Here is a 26,219-nt window from a genome sequence, read left to right on the forward strand (position 1 = left end):
GCTCTGAAAAGCTAATCATTTGCATACCACAGCATCTTCTTTCTGTTGGTTAAATTTCGCGTCTGTAGCACGTCATCTTTTTGGTGTAGCAATTTTAATGGCCAGTAGTGTAGATAATTTAGTAAGAAGAAGATGGTTTTTTATTTGTTTGACAACTTCGCAGCTGCTTTGCTGATTAACCTCACTGCTTATTGCAGCAATGAATATATTTCGACAAGTTTTCTTTTTACTTACATAATACACCCACAGTTGGTCTGAAAATCATTATCGACAAGGCAGAAGTGATGCTGCAGGGGATCAGTGTAGAGAGTGTAAGTAGGCTGTTCAGGTTTTTATATTGGTAAAGCCACGTAGCGCTCTGTATGAAAATCACTAGCTGTGCTGTGTGCAGTCTGTGGCTAGTTTGCATTGTTGTCTGCCATTGTAGTGTTGGGCAGTTGGATGTTAACAGCGCGTAGCGTTGCGCAGTTGGAGGTGAGCCGCCAGCAGTGGTGGATGTGGGGAGAGAGATGGCGGAGTTTTGAAATTTGTAAGACTCGATGGCATGAACTGCTATATATATAATGACTATTAAGGTAAATATATTGTTTGTTCTCTATTAAAATCTTTCATTTGCTAACTATGCCTATCAGTAGTTAGTGCCTTCCATAGTTTGAATCTTTTATTTAGCTGGCAGTAGTGGCGCTCGCTGTATTGCAGTAGTTCGAGTAACGAAGATTTTTGTGAAGTAAGTGATTTGTGAAACGTATAGGTTAATTTAGTCAGGGCCATTCTCTTGTAGGGATTACTGAAAGTCAGATTGCGTTGCGCTAAAAATATACTGTGTGTCAGTTTAAGCACAGTCATGTATAATTTTTCTAAGGGGACGTTTGATATGTCGACCCTTAGCCGAGGATACCTCACTGCAATCTTCTGATTTTTTTCTTGTAGTTTGTGCAATTAGTGCAGCCTTTGTTTATTGCTAGCGCGTAATTGTAGAGAGAATTTCCTTTGTAGTTGTAGTTTTTAATTGTTGTACAGTAAAACAGTTGTGGCATGCATGTAAATTTGCACCAAGTATTTCGCAGCTGCGCTTGCAATTAACGAGATATTATTTTCAATGCTATGTTAATGTGTTTTCTTATTTTGCTCTTCAAATTGTGCTTTTCTGTGTTGTCGTGTGAAATATTGTGACAATAATGGCGTGTGAAAAACGTAATACTAGGCTCCAAAGTAAACTGAGAAATGACAATGAAGATGAAAGCAGTGTGTTAGCGCCACCGTGTAATGAATTAAGTAATGTTCAACATAGTAATTTGGTAATTGTGCATAGGGAAATGGAGCGGGCGGCAAACAATGGCGTAGGCAGTGAAACAATTAGTGAACAGGGAAGCTTTATCGATCGATCGGTCGGCAACAGCTCGCCTCAGGAATCCCAAATGACAGAACACAATATTGCAAATACTGTAGATTCAGGTTTTGCGTCCTCGCCGTTTTCTCAAATAAGTCAAGACACATTACCTGCTTTTCAAAATGCGAATATTGCCGGTTCAAATGCATTGCCGAATAGCACTGAGGAACACGTTTTAGACACCAGTGCATTGTTATTACAATTAATGCAACAAATGGGACAAAAGCTTCAAACGTTAGACACAATGGAACAACACCAGAGACAAACACAGCAACAGTTAGACACAATGGAACAAAATCTTCAAACGTTAGACACAATGGAACAGAATCAGAGACAAACACAGCAAAAGCTTCAAAAGTTAGACACCACACTTGAACAAACACGTGAAGATTTAACTACTGAGTTACATAACATTGAAGCGAAATGTCAAAAAGTCTGTAATGACGTAAAAACACAAATTTGTGAGCATTTTCAACCTATTTTTTCGCGGCATGAAAATGCATCACAGAATCACGAAGCAGCCATAAAAGAACTGCAAACCATTGTTCATGAAAATCATGAGACCTTGTGGGCTACAATTGACTCAGTTGCATCTACCGATTCGGTTATGCTACTTGCAAAAACTCAGGAAAACTTAAAGGACACAGTAGATACGATTTCAACACAAATGGACACTCTGAAACTTGGTTCAGAAAAACACACTCAGGAAATAAGTACACTATCGGAGAAAGTAGCCGAATTTTCAGATCAGTTCACTAACTTATCTACAAAGGTAGATGATTATCTGAATGACACAAGACCTGTAGCCATCACTGACACAGAAGAGTATGAACAAATTAAGAAATTCAAACAAAATCAGAATCAAATTAATACGCAACACAAAAGAGAAATCCGGGAAGTACAAGATCAGTTGGCATAAGTAATACAAAAATTACAAATTTCAGAGGACACTCGCGCTCCAACACGGGAAGAGGGACTTAGAAATACTGAAAAGCCGCAAAATAATAACACAGGGCATTTCGGAAGTTATGAAAGAAATTGGCAATGTGCACCGAATTTTGAGATGGAACCGCCGACACGACGTAACAATGACCGACATGCGACTCGCCGACACGATGATTTTGACTATAAGCTGTTCATTACTACACGTAAATTCAAAACATTTAAGAATTCCGGCAACGACATTCATCCACAAGCGTGGCTTCAACAATTCTCTCATTGTTTCCCCCCCCCAACTGGTCATTAGAGCACAGATTAGAATTTATGTGTGGCTATTTAGGGAATGAACCAGCTGTAAGAATGCGATCGGTCATTCACGATTGCCACAGTGAAGGAGAATTTTATCATGCCTTCCTCTCAGCATATTGGTCTCAAGCTACACAAGACCGAGTAAAACATAGCATCATAATGATGAAACATTTCGAACAATCTGAATTTTCCAGTCTTTTGAAATATTTTGAAGACATGTTGCACAAGAATCAGTACCTGTCAAACCCATACAGCCCCTCAGAACTCATCCGCATTTGCTTAATCAAATTACCTGAACAATTACGACATATTATTTTGGCAGGACGTTGCCAAGACGACATTGAAGCTCTTCAGGGACTCTTACAAGAATTAGAAATTGACACTGACAATCGTGGAACATGAAAACAGGAACACAACAATTACAGGTCACATCCGTCGCAATTCCGCGATGAAAGGAATAATAATTGGACACGACAAGGCTATTCTCACAACACAAATCGTGACCAAAACAGACACCACCCATATGACAACCGTTGGCAGAGTAGTAATAATTACAGAGAAAGATCGCACTTCTGTAATTATGAATATGACAGAGATAACCATAGAAGCAGACAATATGGAAACCAAAACAATTATTATCAAGGGAGACAGAATAACTTCAGACGCAACAGTTCAGCGCGCAGTTACGATTCCGGGAGAAATTCTCCACCACATGACCGACAAACAAGAAACTATGTAAACTACCGACAAAACGACAGACCTGAATTCCATCAGAACTGGCGGGATTCAAACAGAGCAGGGCACTCTCGACAAGGTGAATTTGTAGAAGTTAGGTCTCCTAATCCCAATAACGACGTACGCCAACAAAGAGACAGACAATGACTCGCACCGCAGGCAGCCACGTGCGCTGGCTGGCTCAGGGAAAAATTACATAGACGCTAACCTTGAGAAAAATTCCAGTATTCTTTACCGACGTATACCACATGATAATTGCGTTGAAGTTGATACTCTGCGTACTAGGAAGAGTAAAGGTTTACACCACATTTCACATGCAAAGCCGTTTATTGAAAGATAATCTGCTTTTTAACTGTGTCTTTGCCATATAACTTTTCACTTTACATTACTAGTATGCTTTGTCAGACTTAGAATCTGTTAACATGCAACAATGTTTGAAGTTAAATATCCAGTCAAGAACCAAGAGTACTTATTTCAACAGAAATTACGAATGCATTGTTATAGTGAACAGATGACGCAGTGTTGTTATTTCTACATTCTTGCTTGTTAGTTGCACGATTACGTAACGACTATAAGACTCACATACTTAGAACATTTACCAGTACTGCTAATGAGATTTTAATGCAACATTTTGGTTTACTTGAAAATACATTCTGGATTTAAAGTACTTTCTGTGAGATACCAGATGACACAGTGGTTAGTTTATGTGACAGCTACACGATTTTATCACGACACTACTAATGAGTGACAATTTCAATGTTGCTTTTGCGGTGTTTCTGTTTTATATCTGCACAGTTTTTCTGAATTATTCTGGAAAGTAAAATATGTTTTAGTAGTAACTTTTGTGGTATAGCTACAATGAGACAGCCTTTTCCATAGCACAACAATACGTTACATTATAGTACTTTCTTGATCACGGTAAGGTACGTAATAACTACAATATCTATATGCAAAGCATTTCACTTTCGTCTATGATGAGGTAATTACATTGACTTCAGCAGAACTTTGCTTACAGAGGACGATAACTACGACAGTTCCACAGAATTATCTTACAGCAAGACGCACATTTAGCGCTACAGAAGACGCATTTGAGTGATTAATTTTGTACTTAAACAACTTATTTTTCAAGATTTTTGAATTACAAAGAAAGTTTTCCGTGATACATTTCATTCCATTGCTGTAATCTGTAACACCTGACGGCATAATTACATTAATCCTCAGGGGGGTACACGCTTACTTTGTGTACCACGTGTTTGACAAGCACAAGGAGCCCTAGCTAATATGGTATTTGCTTATACAACTTTACACATCGGTACCATATTTCTCTAACACACAAATTACACAGCTATCTGATCATTTAACTGAGAGATAAATATTTTTTTTACTATATCAGTGACAGATGTTTACGCAATTACACAGTTGGATAACTTCACACTTATGAAATTGTATTTTGTATGCATTTTGTGAACTGTTCATATATTTTTCGGAACCATTGTGATACTGTGAGAGCTTTGAATGATGTATTTGCTATGGGATCATGATTTTTAAAGTACGTTTGAGGTAGATGATGTTATTGAAATGAGCAGAGAATTTTTTTTAGGTTTTGAAATTATTGCAGAAAGCTACGATATTTTTCAGATTTGGCTGAGTTTTTATGATATTATTACGATGACAATGTGTATTTTACTGTTGAGGTATGTTTATGATCAATAAGCTGATGCTATATATGGAATCTGATTATGCTATGTGTTAATTATGATGAAATATTGAAGTGTCGACGCAAGATTGACGTGTCGAAGAATATGTATATGTGTAATAAGGTAATGGAATAAGGAGTTGTGGTTAGGGACTCTGACTTTCGAAATATGATGATGGAAACCAAGAATCGTACTTTAAAGAGTTATGAAATGTGTGTAAATGCGTGAATGTATCACAATGCCGACGAAAATTTTTTGGACACTATTATCTTTAAAGGATTTTGTTTCTAGACATTTGTAACGCAAATTCTCGACCTGTGAAATTTTATATGAGACTGTCACTGTAGTGCAAACTGCTGTCGCAAATATTTCGGTAGGAAAGTTAAGTGACCTTCGCGTAATGCGTGGTGGGAATCCAGCTGCGCGATAGTCGCCTGGGAAAAAGCCATTAGTGTGTTCCTTTCAGAGGCACAGGTGGAGAAAAAAAGAGACCATTAACCTCGCTATTGACATTCCTTTGTAGAAAGCATTGCAAATATGACACGCTCAAAACTTGAAAACATATGATTACTCGTACTTTGTGCTACTTACTGAAATGCTTATGAATTGATGGGAAATATTCGTACATCTGCACACCTGATTATGACAAGTGTCTTTCTATGAGAATTGAGAGAATTTCTACTAACTTATGAAATGCCTCATGAACGATTATTTTATGCTTTACTTTGTACATAGTTGCTTATTTTATTTGATATCTGTTTTCCAGGTGTGTTGCATTATTGCTTTTATAAAATAAAATTAAATGCATTTGCTAATGTGAACACTTTCTGTCAACAGATCTGTTAGATAATAATTTTATGATCCACATTCTTAAAAAAAAAGGAAAGAACAGTAAGAAGGGACTAATAACTGTAACTACATACATAATTTACTTTTCAAGTACTTGGTAATTTTTATGGTAGAATAAGTTGTGGTGCACCACTTTAATTACATAGACATTAAGATGTGAATATACATTTCCCTTGTCTGCACTGTTGTCTTTAGTGTAATATTTTTTCTGCTTGAGCTATGTCATGTTTAGATATAAGTTATTACATTTGCTGCTGCTGTTTGCCAGGCATAGCGCTACTAAATTTCACTTTACATTACTCTGTTAAGGCAGTTTTACTACTGATTTATTTTTCTTGTTTGCTGCTCATTGCCTTATATTAGTTGTAATATTGCTGCTTGCTTTGCCAATTTGCATTTTTTTGTCATTGCTGTTTGTGTTAATTGTTTTGTGCTGCTGCATTGCCTCGACCCTTAGTTTAGCATCTGAGCTCAATAGATTTAAGTTAGCTTAAGATGGGGTAGGCCATATAAGAGAACAAGTTGTGATGAATTGGAAGAAATGCATTGAGAAGCTATAAGAAAATGGTTTGGCCAAAAAAGTATTTTGAAAGAGGATATGAACAAAAAAAGTAGGGTTTAGGGACAACAGGCTTAGGTAGGATTTTCTTGGAAATAAATGATGAGGTAAGATAATGGAAAATAAATAATGAGGTAAGAAATATGTGAACATATAAATACAGAAAGCATGCTTGGATAGGATTTTTTTGGTGGAAACAAATGTTGAAATAAGAGGAAAGATCTATGGAATGTAGTTTTGGGTTGGACTGCAGTACCAAATGTTACACTGAAAACGAACCCTGTCTTTCCTTTTGTATTACGCCGCCATGTGTTTATGTACCCTTGTGTATTTGCCTTTTTCCTGTTTTTACGTGTTTAGCTAATAAGATTTATGTTGTAGAATTTTTAAAATACTATGTTATTTTCTTTGTAAAGATGTTTAGACATTATTTATTCTGTTCTGTTTTAATGCTCATGTGTGAAGTTGATGTTTCAAAAGTTATTCTGATCTTTTATGTATTTATTTATGTCATAATTCCTGTAACACTTATGTATATGTTCATTTCTATTCTTTTGTAAAGTCTGTGTTACTACAAATGTTATCTGTATTGTTATGTTCTTTAATGATGTATTTTGTACCTTTGTTATTGTATTCTTATGTTATAAAATTGTAATTGACACCAGTTCATCAAATTAAGTAACTTGTAAGTTACATTTCACTGCACACGTTTCTGTTGGTCATAGTATATGGACAATATGTGAGAAGTAGGGACTGATAGTGTTTGCACATGTGTTAATAATTCAGCAAGGGACTGGATAACAGCATTGCTGGTTCTAAGGACAGTTCCAAAAACTTTGTGCGTGCACAAATGGTGGTTTATGGACTTGCTATATTCTCCGCAAGACTCTTCGATGGTGATTGTGCACCTGCACAGTCGCAACAGATGGCTGCTAGCCATCTCTACAAGGGCTACAGTGGGTCTACACCTTTTATGACTCACCAATACCATTATTTCTACAAGGACTGCAGTGGGGCTGCACCTCTGGTGGCCCACCAATACCATACTCTCTACCAAGACTATAGTGGGTCTGCTCTGTGATGACCTACCTACCAATATTCTTCAAAACTTCGACTGACTCTGCTGTGGGTTTGCTCTGTTGTGGCCCATTACCTGTCTGCATGTCAAGAGTCAGCACTGTCTTTCCATTGGAAGAACAACACTACTTCTTCAAGACTGCATGGAAATCCACTACTTCCGTGTGCATTTTCTTTTACTGCTCAGACTTTGAGAAAAAAAAACCACTGCAATTTTACTGTGATGAATGATCAGGACTGTCTTTATGGACTGTGAGAAAATTTTAGCTTTTGACCAACATTGTATCAATAACTGTGTGCATTTGATATCTTTGTTATTGTAATTACGAAAAATTTTTTCAAATCTGTATTGGCCACTGCCCAAAACAATTTCTAAAATTTTTTGTAGGGAGCATGGGGGCTATGTAAGTAGGATGTTTAGGTTTTTATATCGGTAACGCCACGTAGCGCTCTGTATGAAATCCACTAGCTGTGTCGTGTGCAGTCTGTGGCTAGTTTGCATAGTTGTCTGCCATTGTAGTGTTGGGCAGTTGGATGTTAACAGCGCGTAGCGTTGCGCAGTTGGAGGTGAGCCGCCAGCAGTGGTGGATGTGGTGAGAGAAATGGCGGAGTTTTGAAATTTGTAAGACTGGATGGCATGAACTGCTATATATATTATGACTATTAAGGTAAATACATTATTTGTTCTCTATTAAAATCTTTCATTTGCTAACTATGCCTATCAGTAGTTAGTGCCTTCCATAGTTTGAATCTTTTATTTAGCTGGCAGTAGTGGCGCTCGCTGTATTGCAGTAGTTCGAGTAACGAAGATTTTTGTGAGGTAAGTGATTTGTGAAACGTATAGGTTAATTTAGTCAGGGCCATTCTCTTGTAGAGATTACTGAAAGTCAGATTGCGTTGCGCTAAAAAAATATTGTGTGTCAGTTTAAGCACAGTCATGTATAATTTTTCTAAGGGGACGTTTGAAGAGCACTATCGAAAGACGTAGATCTGAGTTTGTGTTATGCAGAAACCTTTAAATACCTGAGTGTAATGTTCGCCATCTTCGTGACATTCCAAACTGCGAGTAGCCCAATGAATACAGCCTGACTTGGCTGGATATGCTTTTGGCGAACCTGGAGTTATAGCTGGGGATTACAGGGTGTGAACAAAAATACGGAAACACCGAAAATACATAACATTACCACTCCTAATACGGTGTATCAAAACCACTGGCTTTCAAAACAGCGTCCAGTCATCTCGCAATGGATAAATACAGGTTCTGTACGGTTATCAACAAATTCCTGCAAAATAATGGCAAGATCAGGTAGCGATGATCGAGATGGACAGCGATCACGCACCCCTCTCTCCAAAGCGGACCACAAAGGCTCAATGATATTGAGATCTGGTGACTGTCGTCGTCAGGGAAGATGCGTCAGTTCATCCTCATGCTCACGAAGCCGGTCCTGGACGATGCAAGCTTTGTGAACAGAGGCCCTGCTATTTTGGAGCACAGAATCACCATCGGGGAACAAACTTTGTACCATGGGATGGACCTGATCAGCCAAAATGGTCACACAATCCTTGGCAGTAATGCAACGTTGGAGAGTAATCATGGACCCCATGGAATACCACGATATGGCTGCGCAGATCACCGCCGAACCCCCTCCCTGTTTCACTCTTGGGACGAAAACTCCGCCAGAAGTTGAACACAATGTGAAACAAGAGTCATCCGTCTGAATTACTTTCTTCTATTGCTCCATAGTCCAGGTTTTATGGCTTCAGTAGTACCTTTTCCTGTTACGGGCATTTGCATCACTGAGGAGTGGTTTTAGAATGCCCGCTCGCCTTGCAGTTTCCCGCTTAGGGAGCTGTCTTCGTGTTGTTTTGGTGCTATCCTCTTCAATAACCGTACTTCACGATCACTCAAGACATACTGTCATCGCGTTGTGACTTAGTGCATAATGTTTTTCCGATTTTCCTGTATTAGGTATAAATCTTCAATACGGTGCCTCTTGAAACGCCAAACACTTCAACTACCTTGGTTACGGAAGCAACCACCATACGAACACCAACAATTTGCCTACCTTCGAACACACTGAGCGATATAATGAACACACAACTGTACAGAACACTGCTGTGCCCACAACTGACATTTGCAACGTATTGAGGACATTCCAGAGTGCTATTCGTGTCCAAATACAACAGCCCAACGAGCGGACTTGGCTAGCATGTGCATTTATGTTCAAGCACGAATTTATTGCGGTGTTTCAATATTTGTGTCGAACCGCTGTAATGAGTGCCACCAGCCCTCCTTGGCCATAAATACTTTATTGACCACAGTGTGGCGCACCGGCGGAATGATGTGTATCAAAGGGAGTGGAGATCTTGGCTTAAACGCCTGGAACGCAAGGATGGCACGAACCTTTACAGAAATATCCTCAACCTCGAGTTGTGATGCGTGCCGATGAGGAGAATGGCTGTTGAGGCATAACAGCCTTTAGTTGACAATATTTGTGCCACTTGCTGCACGCCATTTGTATAAAACATACCTAAGAACTGGCTCTGTCTGGGAACATTTGTAGTTCCATAGTTGCTCGTGGAATGACAAAGGATCTTACGTCAGTTACAAACACTCCTAGCGGTTTGGGTGGCCCGTTGGGCTGTATTAACACCCATACGACAAAGAGACCCTGCGTGGCCACTCCATCTGAGGAGACTGTCGACAGTGGAGAAACTATTATCAGCAACAAATCACATCAGGTCGTAAATAACGTATACATTGTAATTACGCGATTAGAAGGTATGTACATTCGATAAGCTGTCATCTTTCCACATGCGTCACAGGGAATTGCAGGATCATTAAAATGAATTAAAAAACTGAGAAACGGTGGACTTCTGATGGTGACAACAAGAGCTGCTCAAGCATACGTACTACTGGGGGTTAAATCGCCAGGAGATGACGGTTTAACTACACAGCTACACACCCCTCTCAATTACAGTAAAGGGAAATCAGATGCAGGGACATAATGCATATGGATAACAAGAAACTACAACAGGAAACGAAACTTCCTGGCAGATTAAAACTGTGTGCCCGACCGAGACTCGAACTCGGGACCTTTGCCTTTCGCGGGCAAGTGCTCTACCAACTGAGCTACCGAAGCACGACTCACGCCCGGTACTCACAGCTTTACTTCTGCCAGTACCTCGTCTCCTACCTTCCAAACTTTACAGAAGCTCTCCTGCGAACTTGCAGAACTAGCACTCCTGAAAGAAAGGATATAGCGGAGACATGGCTTAGCCACAGCCTGGGGGATGTTTCCAGAATGAGATTTTCACTCTGCAGCGGAGTGTGCGCTGATATGAAACTTCCTGGCAGATTAAAACTGTGTGCCCGACCGAGACTCGAACTCGGGACCTTTGCCTTTCGCGGGCAAGTGCTCTACCAACGAGAGGAGAGCTTCTGTAAAGTTTGGAAGGTAGGAGACGAGGTACTGGCAGAAGTAAAGCTGTGAGTAGCGGGCGTGAGTCGTGCTTCGGTAGCTCTGTTGGTAGAGCACTTGCCCGCGAAAGGCAAAGGTCCCGAGTTCGAGTCTCGGTCGGGCACACAGTTTTAATCTGCCAGGAAGTTTCATATCAGCGTACACTCCGCTGCAGAGTGAAAATCTCATTCTGAACTACAACAGGAATTGGGAGGTAAAGGTGTGACTGAGGTCATGAAAATTATGAACTGTGGGCCTGAAAAGATGTCAGCCTTTATTATGGCATCAAATGCACCGAAATTACGTGCGAACATTGGAACATGTTTCAACCACTGCAGATTAAGCCCAATATACCTAACCTCAAGCGACGCTTCATATACCATCATTTTCGGCACACCACCATGGGATGCAAAGATCAGGTGACGTACAGCAGACGTGGTTTGACTGCCAAGGAAAGAAATACTCCCTGTACAGTTCCACCATTGTGAGTGAATTTCTTGCAGCAATACAAAGTACAATGTAGGCAATGTCTGGTCTTCATAGAGGATAAAAAATATCGGAAATCAATGTCACTCAAAGTCTGGTATACTGTGAGACATTTGAGGCAATACAGCCATTGGCTTTCGAAGTCCGCAATGAAGCAGCTTCCATCAAAGATAAATGTTGGCATACAGTTAATGACAGCATATAAAGTATAAGAGCATGTATCTGTAAATGTAGCTGAAAAGCTGCTCCACTGACTAAAGCAAAATCTACTCATACGTATACAGCGGAAACAAACACTGGCAACAGAATGTGTATCTGAGAAGATTGGTGCTTCTTAACGGAAGGCAGAAAAATGTAAACTAAAAATATTCCTGGTAGAACATTCTTAACAATGTCCTAAAAATCCAACAAGAAACTAGGAAGATTTGGCGCAAAACCGTCAGACCGTGCGATCATGTTCCTGTCTGATTAGATGATGACCATTCACACGATGATGGGTATGGTGAGTCATGATACACGGTCCGTTTATTAAGCACAATACACTAGTTACACAGAACACAAGCACAGTACTCCAAACAAACTCCAGGTGCAGTCGATTACAAGCCGTATGTGTGAATCCGTCCGGCACAGTAAACCTCATAAAGTCCATTTCCGTGGTGGTGGTCGTCGTAGAATTAACAGCCGCTTCGCACCGTCTGATCAGTGAGCGAGGACGACACGCTAGCGGTCGTCCGCTAGGTGTGTTGGCATCTCTGTTCTTAGCGCGAAGAAGCTGACTGGGGCCAGTGGGCCCTATGCAAACTGATCGCATGTATCGATATCCGAATCGCTGGATATAGCAGGGTATGTTGATATTTGCTTGATGGAACCAGCAAGACCCTCAAGTAAACCTTCCCCCAACAATACAGGGAAAGAAAGAAGAAATTCCTCAGTGCTACGTGATTCCCATACTAAAGTGGAACATCAAAGAGTTCAGGAGTCATGCAGAGGAACTAAGTTCTAGTACAGGGAATACCGATGTGTATATGTCTTCAACAGACATACTTTAAAGTAAAACCTTTGTGCTGCGTGGTTAGAGCCTCCACAAAAAGGCCAGCTTAGTGAGGAGAGAGCTAAAGCGAGAGTGGATATTTTTTCGAAACAATGTATATCACACCTAGCATACCCCTCACTAGCAGGCTGCAAGCCGTCGTTCTATCAGTGCATGTTCATTACGGGTTAACAGTATGTTCCCTCTACATATCCCCACATGAAAATCTACAATGAGAAGCTCTTACTGAAATTTTCGTATAACTTGTCCAATCGTCCCTCCCATGCGTGGATTTCAGAGCACACAATGCGCTACAGGGGCTAAGCACCTCGCAATCCTGGGGTATGACCCACTGACATTCTCCTAATCTCATCACATACAAGACCATTGAACAGGAGCACTGCTATAGGATCGTTTATTGGTAACGATCTCTCGATATGGTTTCCAGCACTCATGTACACTGCTCTAAGGGAATTAGTCGATGACTTGCACGCCGCCGACCACTTCATCATCCACCTGCGAGACAGAGAAATGACCGGAATAAAGCAGCCACAATGGGTGTTCGGTAAGGCAAGTACGGCGGAAGTGTATGCAAAAGAGGAGCACTACTTGTTACAAAGTTAATTAACCTTAGCACCTGATGGAAAAAAGAGTCAATGTTAATCGCAACAAGATCCTGCGTATTTTCTCCTCTGTATTACTAAGGATTACATGAGCCTGTTCAAATTTGTACTTTGAAAGCAGAGCGTGTGAGGGGCCATAGTTGTAATCTGCTGCGTCATGGGGGAATACAAAGATTTTAATTGTCCAATCACCTGGTGTATTCTACAGATGCTCTAGCCCAGAAGCAGCATGTAAGTTATGGTGTTTGAGTCCCTCGATATGAAGCTATAAGAAACAGTCTGATGAGTGGGCTAAGGCTCTGAACACTACCAAATAAGAATTCAAATTTCAAAGAGGGAAGCCGAAGGCTTTTACTGAGCGAAAGAGGTAGCCGTCAAAGCCATAAGCTGCAAACAAATATTGCAATAAATATTCGACTACAATGCCACATATAATACAATCAAATACGTCATGATTATCAAAATACTTCACATAGTTTACAGTGACATATGAAAATTAACTTCCTAATTACACACTCTGCTTTACATTGCTCGCAGACCTACAATACATTAATATTTACGTAATCGGCGGGGAGCTAAGTAACCCTTTGGCGGTCGCGCGGGGTGTTCAGAACACCCCAGAGGAAGTAATGTGGGAGCCTTGAGAAAAAATAGCATACATTATGGAAGCTCGAGATCCAAGAAAACACGCAACAATATGTCTTGGGGTGTCAACAACACTTCGCGCGACTCTCTGCGTTACTGTGCGCTGAAGAAGTTTGTGGTTGTATTCCGTAACAGTTGTTTATCTGTTGTGACTCTGTGTGGTTAATTCAGCAGTGGATCCATACGGAGTAGGGCAAGACAGAGTGCAGAAGCTTCTGCAAGAGGTATTAGACGAATGTTCTGAAGAAGAGGAAAAGGAAGAAGAGGAAACAGACAGTCGTGAAGCTCCGTCTCATCATAGCCACACGGAAACGGAGGATGGAGACAACCTGGAATCACAAGTAAGTACAGCAGATAATCAAGGCACGCGTGATTCCTTTGTTGGAAAGGATAAGGTTAGCAAATGGATGAAAAAGTGCCCTAGTCTAGAGTTAGAACTCGAAGTGTAGAACTTTTAATTCACCTCCCTGGTGCGAAAGATGTCTCAAAAGATGAAAAAACTGCTGCTGTCTCTTTCCTGATATTCACAAATTACGTAATCATTAGAACGATTACATCGCGAAATCATTTGCATATAGCACACAGCATCAAATTTCACAAGAGACCTTGATGTCAAATCAACTGATGAGGAGGAAATAAAATCCCATCTTGGACTCTTGATACTGGCAAGGCGTTATCGAGCAGAACCCAGAAACGGAAAGAATTATGGGACAGAAACGGTTTCGAAATTTCAATATTTCATGCAAGAGTGAGTTGGCGCCGGTTTGGTTTCTTGTTCCGCTGTTTGAGTTTCGATGATATTCGAAACAGACCACAGCGCAATGAACTTGATTGCCTAACTGGATTCAGAGAAGTGTTTGAGTTATTTCTGTCAAACTGTGACAATAATTATACTGTGTGAGAATCTACGACGGCGATGAACAACTGGTTGCAAGAAGTAGCAAATGCTGTTTTCGTCAGTACATACCAAGCAAGCCAGGAAAGTATGGATTAAAGATTTTCACCTTGTACGACGCAAGAACATGGTATACTTTGGGGATGGAAAACAACCAGAGGGGATGGTAAATATACTTGTACGACTTGTCGAAGGGACAGGACGAAATGTCACACTAGACGACTGGTTTTTTTTCCATCTCACTGGCTGAACAACTCCTGAAGAAGAAACCGACAGCAGTAGAAAATCTTAGAATGAGTAAGAGAGTTTGTTTGCATGAGTGGTTGTGAATTAAGAAGCAGCTTTCTCGGATTCAGACAGGATAGTACCAAGATTCGTAGGTGCCTATGTACTACACTCCTGGAAATGGAAAAAAGAACACATTGACACCGGTGTGTCAGACCCACCATACTTGCTCCGGACACTGCGAGAGGGCTGTACAAGCAATGATCACACGCACGGCACAGCGGACACACCAGGAACCGCGGTGTTGCCCGTCGAATGGCGCTAGCTGCGCAGCATTTGTGCACCGCCGCCGTCAGTGTCAGCCAGTTTGCCGTGGCATACGGAGCTCCATCGCAGTCTTTAACACTGGTAGCATGCCGCGACAGCGTGGACGTGAACCGTATGTGCAGTTGACGGACTTTGAGCGAGGGCGTATAGTGGGCATGCGGGAGGCCGGGTGGACGTACCGCCGAATTTCTCAACACGTGTGGCGTGAGGTCTCCACAGTACATCGATGTTGTCGCCAGTGGTCGGCGGAAGGTGCACGTGCCCGTCGACCTGGGACCGGACCGCAGCGACGCACGGATGCACGCCAAGACCATAGGATCCTACGCAGTGCCGTAGGGGACCGCACCGCCACTTCCCAGCAAATTAGGGACACTGTTGCTCCTGGGGTATCGGCGAGGACCATTCGCAACCGTCTCCATGAAGCTGGGCTACGGTCCCGCACACCGTTAGGCCGCCTTCCGCTCACGCCCCAACATCGTGCAGCCCGCCTCCAGTGGTGTCGCGACAGGCGTGAATGGAGGGACGAATGGAGACGTGTCGTCTTCAGCGATGAGAGTCGCTTCTGCCTTGGTGCCAATGATGGTCGTATGCGTGTTTGGTGCCGTGCAGGTGAGCGCCACAATCAGGACTGCATACGACCGAGGCACACAGGGCCAACACCCGGCATCATGGTGTGGGGAGCGATCTCCTACACTGGCCGTACACCACTGGTGATCGTCGGGGGACACTGAATAGTGCACGGTACATCCAAACCGTCATCGAACCCATCGTTCTACCATTCCTAGACCGGCAAGGGAACTTGCTGTTCCAACAGGACAATGCACGTACGCATGTATCCCGTGCCACCCAACGTGCTCTAGAAGGTGTAAGTCAACTATCCTGGCCAGCAAGATCTCCGGATCTGTCCCCCATTGAGCATGTTTGGGACTGGATGAAGCGTCGTCTCACGCGGTCTGCACGTCCAGCACGAACGCTGGTCCAACTGAGGCGCCAGGTGGAAATGGCATGGCAAGCCGTTCCACAGGACTACATCCAGCATCTCTACGATCGTCTCCATGGGAGAATAGCAGCCTGCATTGCTGCGAGAGGTGGATATACACTGTACTAGTGCCGACATTGTGCATGCTCTGTTGCCTGTGTCTATGTGCCTGTGGTTCTGTCAGTGTGATCATGTGATGTATCTGACCCCAGGAATGTGTCAATAAAGTTTCCCCTTCCTGGGACAATGAATTCACGGTGTTCTTATTTCAATTTCCAGGAGTGTATTTATTCAAACTCAAGGAACACCAGATGCTGGCCACTTGCCCCGTTTTTTTTCGAATGATTGACATTGCTGGCATTAACGCCATCGTCATATATGCAAGTAACAACAGTGAGAAGATTTCCCGAAGAATATTATTATATGAAGTGGAAAAAGCATTAGTAATACCCATAGTGTACATGAGAGCAGCCACTCACTCCAAGCCTAAATATGTTAGACAGAAAGCTGCTAAAATGACTGGTACTGAAGACAGAAACAATTTAGTACCTTCTGAACGAAGGATTTACACTGAAGAGCCAAAGAAACTGGTACACCTACCTAATAATGTTTAGAGACACCACGAGCACGCAGAAGTGCCGCAACATGACGTGGCATAAACTCGACTAATGTCTGTAGTAGTGCTGGAGGGAATTGACACCATGAATCCTGCAGGGCTGTCCATAAATCTGTAAGAGTACGAGGGGGTGGAGATCTCTTCTGAACAGCACGTTGCAAGACATCCCAGATATACTCAATAATGTTCATGTCTGGAGAGTTTGGTTGCTAGAGGAAGAATGTTCCTGGAGCCACTCTGTAGCAATTCTGGTCGTGTGGGGTGTTGCATTGTCCTGCTAGAATTGCCAAGTCCGTAGGAATGCACAATGGACATGAATGGATGCAGGTGACCAGACGGGATGCTTACGTACGTGTCACCTGTCAGAGTCGTATCTAGACGTATCAGGTTTCTCAAATCACTCCAACTACCCACGCCCCACACCATTACAGAACCTCCACCAGCTTGAACAGTCCCCCTCTGACATTCCAGGGTCCTTGGGTTCATGAGTTTGTCTCCATACCCGTACTCGTCCATCCACTCGAAACAATTTGAAACGAGACTCGTCTGACCAGGCAACATGGTTCCAGTCACACACAGTCCAATGTCGGTGTTCACGGGCCAAGGCGAGGTGTAAAGCTTTGTGTCGTGCTGTCATCAAGAGTACACGAGTGGACTCTTGGCTCCGAAAGCCCATATCGATGATGTTCCGTTGAATGGTTCGCACGCTGACACTTGTTGATGGTCCAGCTTTGAAATCTTGAGCAATTTGTGAAGGGTTGCACTTCAATCACGTTGAACGATTCTCTTCAGTCGTGGTTGGTCCTGTTCTTCCAGGATCTTTTTCCGCACGCAGCGACGTCGGAGATTTGATGTTTTACCGGATACCTGATATCCACCGTCACTCGTGAAATGGTCGTACAGGAAAATCCCCACTTCATCGCTATCTCAGAGATTCAGTGTCCCATGGCTCGTGCGCAGACTATCACAGCACGTTCAAACTCACTTAAATCTTGATAGCCTGCCATTATAGCAGCAGTAACCGATCTTACAACTCCGCCAGACACTTGTTGTCTTATATACACGTTGCTGACTGCAGAGCCGAATTCTGCCTGTTTACGTATGGCTGTATTTGAATATGCATGCTTATGCCAGTTTCCTTGGCGATCAGTGTGTAAGAAATACACTACTGGCCATTAAAATTGCTACACCAAGAAGAAATGCAGATGATAAACGGGTATTCATTGGACAAATATATTATACTAGAACTGACATGTGATTACACTTTCACCCAATTTGGGTGCATAGATCCTGAGAATCAGTACCCAGAACAACCACCTCTGGCCATAATAACGTCCTTGATACGGCTCGGCATTGAGTCAGACAGAGCTTGGATGGCGTATACAGGTACAGTTGCCGATGCAGCTTCAACACGATACCACAGTTCATCAAGAGTAGTGACTGGCGTATTGTGACGAGCCAGTTGCTCGGCCACCATTGACCAGACGTTTCCAATGGCTGAGAGATCTGGAGAATGTGCTGGCCATTGTAGCAGTCGAACATATTCTGTATCCAGAAAGGCCCGTACAGGGCCTGTAACACGCGGTCGTGCATTATCCTGCTGAAATGTAGGGTTTCGCGGGGATCGAATGAAGGCTAGAGCCACGGGTCTTAACACATCTGAAATGTAACGTCCACTGTTCAAAGTGCAGTCAATGCGAACAGGAGGTGACCGAGACGTGTTTCCGTTTGCACCCCATACCTTCACACCAGTTGATACGCCAGTATGGCGATGACGAATACACGCTTGCAATGTGTGTTCACCGCGATGTGGCCAAATACGGATGCGACTATCAGGATGCTGTAAACAGAACCTGGATTCATCCGAAAAAATGACGTTTTGCCATTCTTGCACCCAGGTTCATCGTTGAGTACACCATCGCAGTCGCTCCTGTCTGTGATGCAGCATCAAGGGTAACCGCAGCCATGGTCTCCGAGCTGATAGTCCATGCTGCTGCAAACGCCGTCGAACTGTTCGTGCAGATGATTGTTGCCTTGCAGACGTCCCCATCTGTTGACTCAGGGATCGAGACGTGGCTGCACGATCCATTACAGTCATGCGGATAAGATACCTATCATCTCGACTGCTAGTGATACGGGGTCGTTGGGATCAAGCACGGCGTTCCGTATTACCCTCCTGTACCCACCGATTCCATATTCTGCTAACAGTCATTGGTTCTCGACCAACGCGAGCAGCAATGTCACGATACGATAAACCGCAATCGCGATGGGCTACAATCCGACCTTTATCAAAGTCGGAAACGTGATGGTACGCATTTCTCCTCCTTACACGAGGCATCATAACAACGTTTCACTAGGCAACGGCGGTCAACTGCTGTTTGTGTATGAGGAATCGGTTGGAAACTTTCCTCATGTCAGCACGTTGTAGGTGTCGCCAGCGGCGCCAACCTTGTGTGAATGCTCTGAAAAGCTAATCATTTGCATATCAAAGCATCTTCTTCCTGTCGGTGAAACTTCGCGTCTGTAGCACGTCATCTTCGTGGTGTAGCAATTTTAATGGCCAGTAGTGTATGTATCTTTCGTGTAATACAGATACTTCTGATGATGGTCAACGCCCGAGACTATTCCAGTGAAACACAAGACTCCCATAAAGCAGCTTTTGTCGAACAGTTAATTAATAAGATGACATATTCACAACGATTAGTTTTAATTTATCAAATAGACAAATAACTGCAAATATCCTCTTCTTTCAAATAACATAACGTTCACTTGGGATAGTGGATCAAAATCAGGTTCTGTGTCTTATGGCTAAGTTTTTGTGCTGGAAATGAGACGCCCATCAGTAGTAAAAAAAGAGCTGTAAGCAGGTACTGACGTATTTCCTTGGCTCTGGCGAGGCTGGTGATCTGCGGCGACGGATCTGAGCCTATGGAGAGGATGCAGATCAGTGGCGTGCGCGGCTCCGACTCGGACCACGTCAGCTCCAGGTCCAGGATGCTCGCCTCCCCGTACTCCGGGCCCAGCGACTCTGCACAGTACAAAAACCATATGTCACCTCAGTGTGCCACTCTGACAAGCAAAGTCGTCGTCTTCTTTCTCTTGTGCGTGTGTCCAGCATCCCCGCAGCGTAGGCATGGTTGTTAAAGGATTTGGCGTAGTTAATTTAACTGGTGGCCGGATGTCTTCCCTGTCACCATCCCGTTACCCCCTCGGGATGGACTATGTGTATCCCAGCTGTCTGTATGTAGTGTTATTCGTGCGAAAGTGGGCGAAAGTTTTCTAAATGTTTGCCGGTTGTTTAAATTGTGCAAGACTTGGGTATCAACCCGGCTGATGGTAAACTGATCCTCGTCTTTAATCCGCAGGGCGGATTCTATCCGGGCCCGGCATTTCTCCACGTCCCGGAAGTGGTGCTTTAACACGCACGGCTATCCAGGCGGGTGGTGATAAGCAATGCGATCCCTCAAATTTTCCATAATCTCGTAGAAACTGCTCTTTTCCGAATTACTTTACCATCTGCATTTTAAGTAGTTTTAGATCATATCAAGTACTTCTTACTCCTCTCTGCTCCCGCCTCTCCCCGTCCCTCCCCACCCCTCCTCCCTCCCTCTCTCTCTCTCTGTAAGTTATTCTTAAGACTCGAAACGTTGCCAACTACTCAGTGTCCCTTTTGTTTCGTGCAGACCCTGTTTCTCTTAACACGGCCTTCGCTTGGCCATTACAGACTTAACAGATTTATTTTGCATTACCTAAACTAATAGTCCCTTGATTTATTACTACACAATTTTTTTCACGTGAAGTAAAATGTACTAAATGTTATCTACCAAAAGTGTGTGTCAATTCATGCCAAATGGTTAAGATGTCTATGAAATGCTTGTGTTAGGTTGGTGAAATAAGTTCATAGCATTTTCCCATAAGTTTAAAAAACACAACAGATACACGTAACACATACTCTAGTCATCGATAACGTATGCTTGGATAGTACCATTGGTGAGAGCACTGTCCGCGAAGGGTAATGTTCTGCAACGTAGTTCCAATTCTGCCCACAGTTTTAGTCTAGCAAATAGTTTCAGAGTGGTGTACACGCCACTGCAGAGTGAGAAATTCATTCAGGACACAACTTACAGGACATGACCTTTCTCCCAAGGGTGCTAGTCACGCAAGGTATGCAGAAGAATCCCTGCGGAGTCTGAAAAGTATGTTGGAGATACGAATACGCAAGGCAGGTCGTGACACGACGTTAAGGTAACTGCCAGGGACAGACTACTGTCTGGGATTGTATACCAGTCTCGCAGATGGTTTCACTGTGTCAGGAAGTTACACACATAATTATATAAAAAGTTATATAAGATGGAAAATACTTGCCCATGACGTATTTGCGAGCCTGAGAGAGCGTGCGATCTGGGCTCCAGGAGCGTATTAGGAGGAGCTTCCGGAAGACGTCCAGACTTCGTTGGTAGCCGCAGGGTATATCTTCCTCCTCTGGCTTCTCTTTCTCGTACCATACACGCCATTCACGTTCGTTTTCTTCTATCTGCAAATAGAACAACGACTCTGTAATTTAGTACGACAAATGTCATTCTCGGACTTAGTAGCAGTATTTGGTATGTTTATTCATATTACATATGCATGGCCCAATGTGACAACATATTAAGAATACCATGTATTATGAAATATTAAGGCGATGAGGAAATACTGGAGAGAATTGCGTCTTTATTTTCGAAGTACTGTGATCAGTTTCTTTATTGGCACAGATGATTACATGCACGTAACAAATATCATGTTATGTACGATAAATTTTGTATTAACGAATATTGTACGAGATTTTTGGTTGCTACACAGTTCTTCAAGTGGCCGACGAAGACCCGATTTAGGATATTCCAGTGGATGGTTGGTGTGCAGTGTCTTTCTGAGATTCCGTGGAGAAATGTTTGAGGAAGGGCGGAAGATATGTGTTTAACTTTCAGTCAACTAGGAGGCCCTTAAAGACGGGCGCAAGTTTTACACAAAACTGCCAGTTGTGCTGCGAGCATCTGCATAGCAACATTGTTGGTGCTGAAGTAATTGCTGTTTACGGAAAAATGACAACAAGGAAAGGGTAAGTTAGTTTTACTATATTTGACAGTGCATAACGATATTATAGTTTCTAAATGTGATGTATAAATACAAGAATGATAGTGTGTGTTTGTGTTATTAGCTCATATCTGTTCTCAGAAATGGGTTATAATGCATTATATCTGCGTGTTCCATTTTTGGAACAGTGGGATTGATTGGGTGCATTGAAATTACAGTAAAACACTTGCATTTTAGGTTGACTGCCGGTGAAATTGTAGCATTACTGGAAGAGAATATTGATTTTTCTGATGCTTATTTATACATAAATCCCCCTAATGACCCATGGCGGTCAGATGAACATTCAGGTGACGAGTGTGAAAGTGATACAAATCACCAGCTAAGATCTGTTGTAGAAGCAAAAGTTGCAAAATATCGTGATAGGGAAATTATTATCCAAGAGTTAAATGTTAGACAATACTATGAATTGAAGATTTTGATTAGGAAATACGCTTATTAGAATTTTCTAAGTTATTTATCTGTAACCATATAAATATTATTTATGGTTTTTAGAAAGTTGATGTTTTTTTTATTACAGATAGGTCCTAGGGAGTCTAATGAGCCATCGTGTTCAACTTCTGGTGCCGCCCATATTGATAGCGTTCCCAGTCCATAATGATCTACATCAAATACTATTCCTGTTACTGGCAGAAGAGAGAGGGCTGATAGGAGATGGACTCAGAATGATATAAATGAAGTGCAGATGAAGACATTGACCCTTCCAGAATTTTTGACACAAGAAATGTCGCCAATACAGCTATTTTAACTGATTTATGATGACATTATTGTGGACATGCTAGCGAATTAGACAAATATTTACTCTCATCAGCGAGGAGATACAACATTCAATGTGTCAAGTGCAGAAATAAGAGTATTATTGGCCATGTTTCTTCTGACAGGTTACAACCCTTCACCAAGATAGAATGTACTGGGTGATGAGCGAGGATTGCCATAATCTGGCTGTGTCAGAAGCAATGTTAAGGGGAAGATTTGAAAAAATTGTGAAATATGTACATGCCTGTGATAACAACAGCTTATCCAAAGATGACAGATTTTCAAAAGTGAGACCGCTTTGGTATGATAGGTGGCTAAGAGCTTTCAATAACGAAATGATTCTGTATTATGGTAGACATGAAACAAGGAAACATATGGCAGGTAAACCGATTAGGTTCGGTTATAAAGTTCGGTATCTTTGTACAAGACTAGGGTACCTAGTTCAACCTCAATCATACCAGGATGCTGCAACAGGAAACACAAGACCTGAGGTGGTTCAGTTGTTAGACCTAGTATGAAAACTTCCATTTGAGAATGAACAGACATATGATTTCTTTTTCATGAGTTTTTTACTTCATTGCCACTTTTGGATGCACTAAAGGAAAAGGGCTGCACTGGAACAGGAACAAGTCACTCAAATCTAACAGAAGTTCCACGAGGAACAGATGACCAAGTAACGGTAATGACTCTGATTCGCTATCATAACAACAGCATTGTTACAATCGCCTCAAACAAAAGTGGAGTTCAACTAACTGGACAATCCAAACGATGCAGTAGGAACGAGAGAAAGTTTATTGATAGGCTATAACCACTCCGGCGGCAGTTGTTAGCTGAAACACCTACATGGGAGGAGTGTCAGACTTGATGAAAATATTGGAAAATACAGGATTAATTATAGAATGAAGAAATTGTACTACCAACTTCTTGCTTTTCCTCTAAATGCACCAATAAACAATGTTTGGTTGCTGTATAGATAAACAATACGGCATAAGGGTAATCCACTCGATCTTTTTGGCTTCAGAGGGCATGTGGTCAACTGCTACTTTCGAAAGTACAGCTCACGACAGTCACCTCCCCATCCAGTGTGAAATCCAAAAGCCTTACATAAAACGGTGCTCAATGATCTACGCTACGATGGGCAAGATCATCTGCTTGTACCATTAAGCAAACAACTAAGATGTGGAAAGTGCAAGAAGATCACAACAAAACAATGTAAGAAATATAAAAATCTTTTAACATGCAAATTTTTTGCGCAGTTTCATACAAGCTGAAGTTGAAACTGAACTCACTACAACACAGTGTAATTTTGTTTGCTCCTTATCTGGCTATATATTCATATTTTGTACACTCTGTAAATGAGCTGTATAAAATATGTAGTGAGAAAAATAAACCTAAACATGAATAATTTACATTCGTTTCTCAGTACCTGTACCTTCCCTTTCCCACTGTTACACTTTTGGAATGTCCACTTTTTTGTGCTAAATATATTATTATAATCACGAAAGTCGTATTTATGGTTTATCTAGATTTCAAACATACGATTTAAGCAGGAATTCGTAAAAGATTTGAATGGAAACCTTCTTGGAATCAAACGGGTTAAGTTCGAAATTAGATTTTTGAAATCACAAGTGCACTACCTGTGCCACATGTTTTCGGCTGATGTTATAAGATCAGGCCATGTTTAACAGATGCAGGGAATGATTTTCCGGCGCCACGGAACGTTAAAGAATTGGAAACATTTCTCTGGTTAAAAAGCTATTGTCGACGTTTCATGGAGGACTTTGCAGTCACTATGAAACTTCTCACATAGCTGCTAAAGAAGGGATCTCCTTTTGCTTGGACAGTGGACCGCGAGAGTACTATGTTAAAACTGAAAGAAATTTTTACAAGTTCACATGCTTTGGCTTATCCTGATTTTGCACTACCTTTTCTTTTTACGTGTGATGCTAGCAACATCACTGTCTGCTGCATTTTGATTCAGATACAATAAAGAAAAACCAATTGGTTACGCATCGCATCAGCTGGATCAAGCTGACCAAAACTACAGCACCACAGAAAAGGACCTTCTGGCACTTGTTTTTGGCATCCATTACTTTTGGTGGTACCTACATTCACAAAATGCAGATACATTAAGCAGAAAAAACGCAATAAATTTTTATTATTTTAATTTTACAAAGAAACCACTTTTTCGTCTGTCTCATTTCCACTGATACAACAATAATTGACCGGTTCACGCTGGAATAGGCCTACCTGTCATCAGCAAAGCCGTTCCGACAATCAAATCACGCCGCTGGATCGCCTGAGCATTTTGGAGCGACGACCAAAGAACGTCTCTCAGACACCAAATGGCTTAGTTTCTTTAGCTCGGCATTTTCTCTTCTCCTCTGAGAGGGGTCTATGGCAATTGTCACCACTTAATCCCAGTGATTACTGTATGTTAATTACAAGCCCACACCATTTCCCAATCATGACTACACCCCCAAATGGTGTACGTGTGCTTCAAATCATTGCAAATCATGGGGAGAGACAAATCAATAAGCTGATATATTTAGCATATTTTCATTCTGTAGTGTCATATGGAATAATGTTCTGGGCTAAATTGTCTTTAAGAAAGGAAGTCTTCATTGCTCAAAAATGTGCTTCATAAGTAATATGCGATGCTCACCCAATGACCATCTAGTAAGACATCTGTTTAAGGAGTTGGACATTCTAACACATCCTTCACAGTACACTTATTCCCTCATGAAGTTTGTTCTAAATAATCCGCTGTAGTTAAATAGGAAATGACGTTCTTTTCTCCACATTAAGTTTGTCTTAATCACATCGCGGCAAGAAAATATTTTGATCACTTACCCAGTGATATAAATTGTCCAATAGAGCAAAGTGAAATTTGAAAACAAACTGAAAAAGTTTGCTCTTGACACCTTCTCCTATTCTGTAAAACAATTATTGTTATTGTAATACGTAAAAGGTGGTGGGTATGAATTGCTAACTCACATCTGTACACACAAAAAGAACCCTTGTAAATGATCAGCACGTTGCCATATTTAAAAATTAATTTTTTATTTGATTATAAGATGACTCATTGCACATCATTACAGTTAATTATCCTAATGATCTATAGAAAATGGAACTAACTAAATAACTATACTTCCAATAACAATATTCAGGAATGAAATATCCAGAAACCCAATAAAAGGAAAATAATATAATAAGGAAGAGAGTATAACAAGGGAAAGTAGAACTGCTCTACAAATCTCGAGTGCATGCAGTCACCCAATTGTGAAGCTTCCCAAAGACAAAGAAATCTCCTACACTGTATCTCCCTTTACTGAACATTTATCTTTAAGTCTAGCACATTTTTAACACAAAAATCATTTGGATTTGGGATACACTAAATGCTAAGCACTGGTATGCAAAGAACTTTCTGCTAGGTAAGGACCATGGTAAACTAACAACTAATTCTTAATTTCTTGGGACACCTCAATCGA

At 41.8% G+C, this 26,219-nt stretch overlaps 1 protein-coding gene across 1 annotated transcript in view; it reads right to left on the minus strand.

Annotated features, from left to right (window-relative positions):
* Positions 1–26,219, minus strand: part of LOC124722180 (dynein axonemal heavy chain 5) — an 843,802-nt gene that overhangs the window by 136,647 nt on the left and 680,936 nt on the right. The window contains exons 65-66 of the mRNA XM_047247380.1: positions 21,208–21,376; positions 19,718–19,870 (exon numbers count right to left, since the gene is read on the minus strand). Coding sequence (XP_047103336.1) covers positions 19,718–19,870; positions 21,208–21,376 — 322 coding nt within the window. The remainder of the gene's footprint in view (positions 1–19,717; positions 19,871–21,207; positions 21,377–26,219) is intronic.

The sequence above is a fragment of the Schistocerca piceifrons genome, chromosome X (genome assembly GCF_021461385.2).
Source record: "Schistocerca piceifrons isolate TAMUIC-IGC-003096 chromosome X, iqSchPice1.1, whole genome shotgun sequence".
Classification (NCBI taxonomy): domain Eukaryota; kingdom Metazoa; phylum Arthropoda; class Insecta; order Orthoptera; family Acrididae; genus Schistocerca; species Schistocerca piceifrons.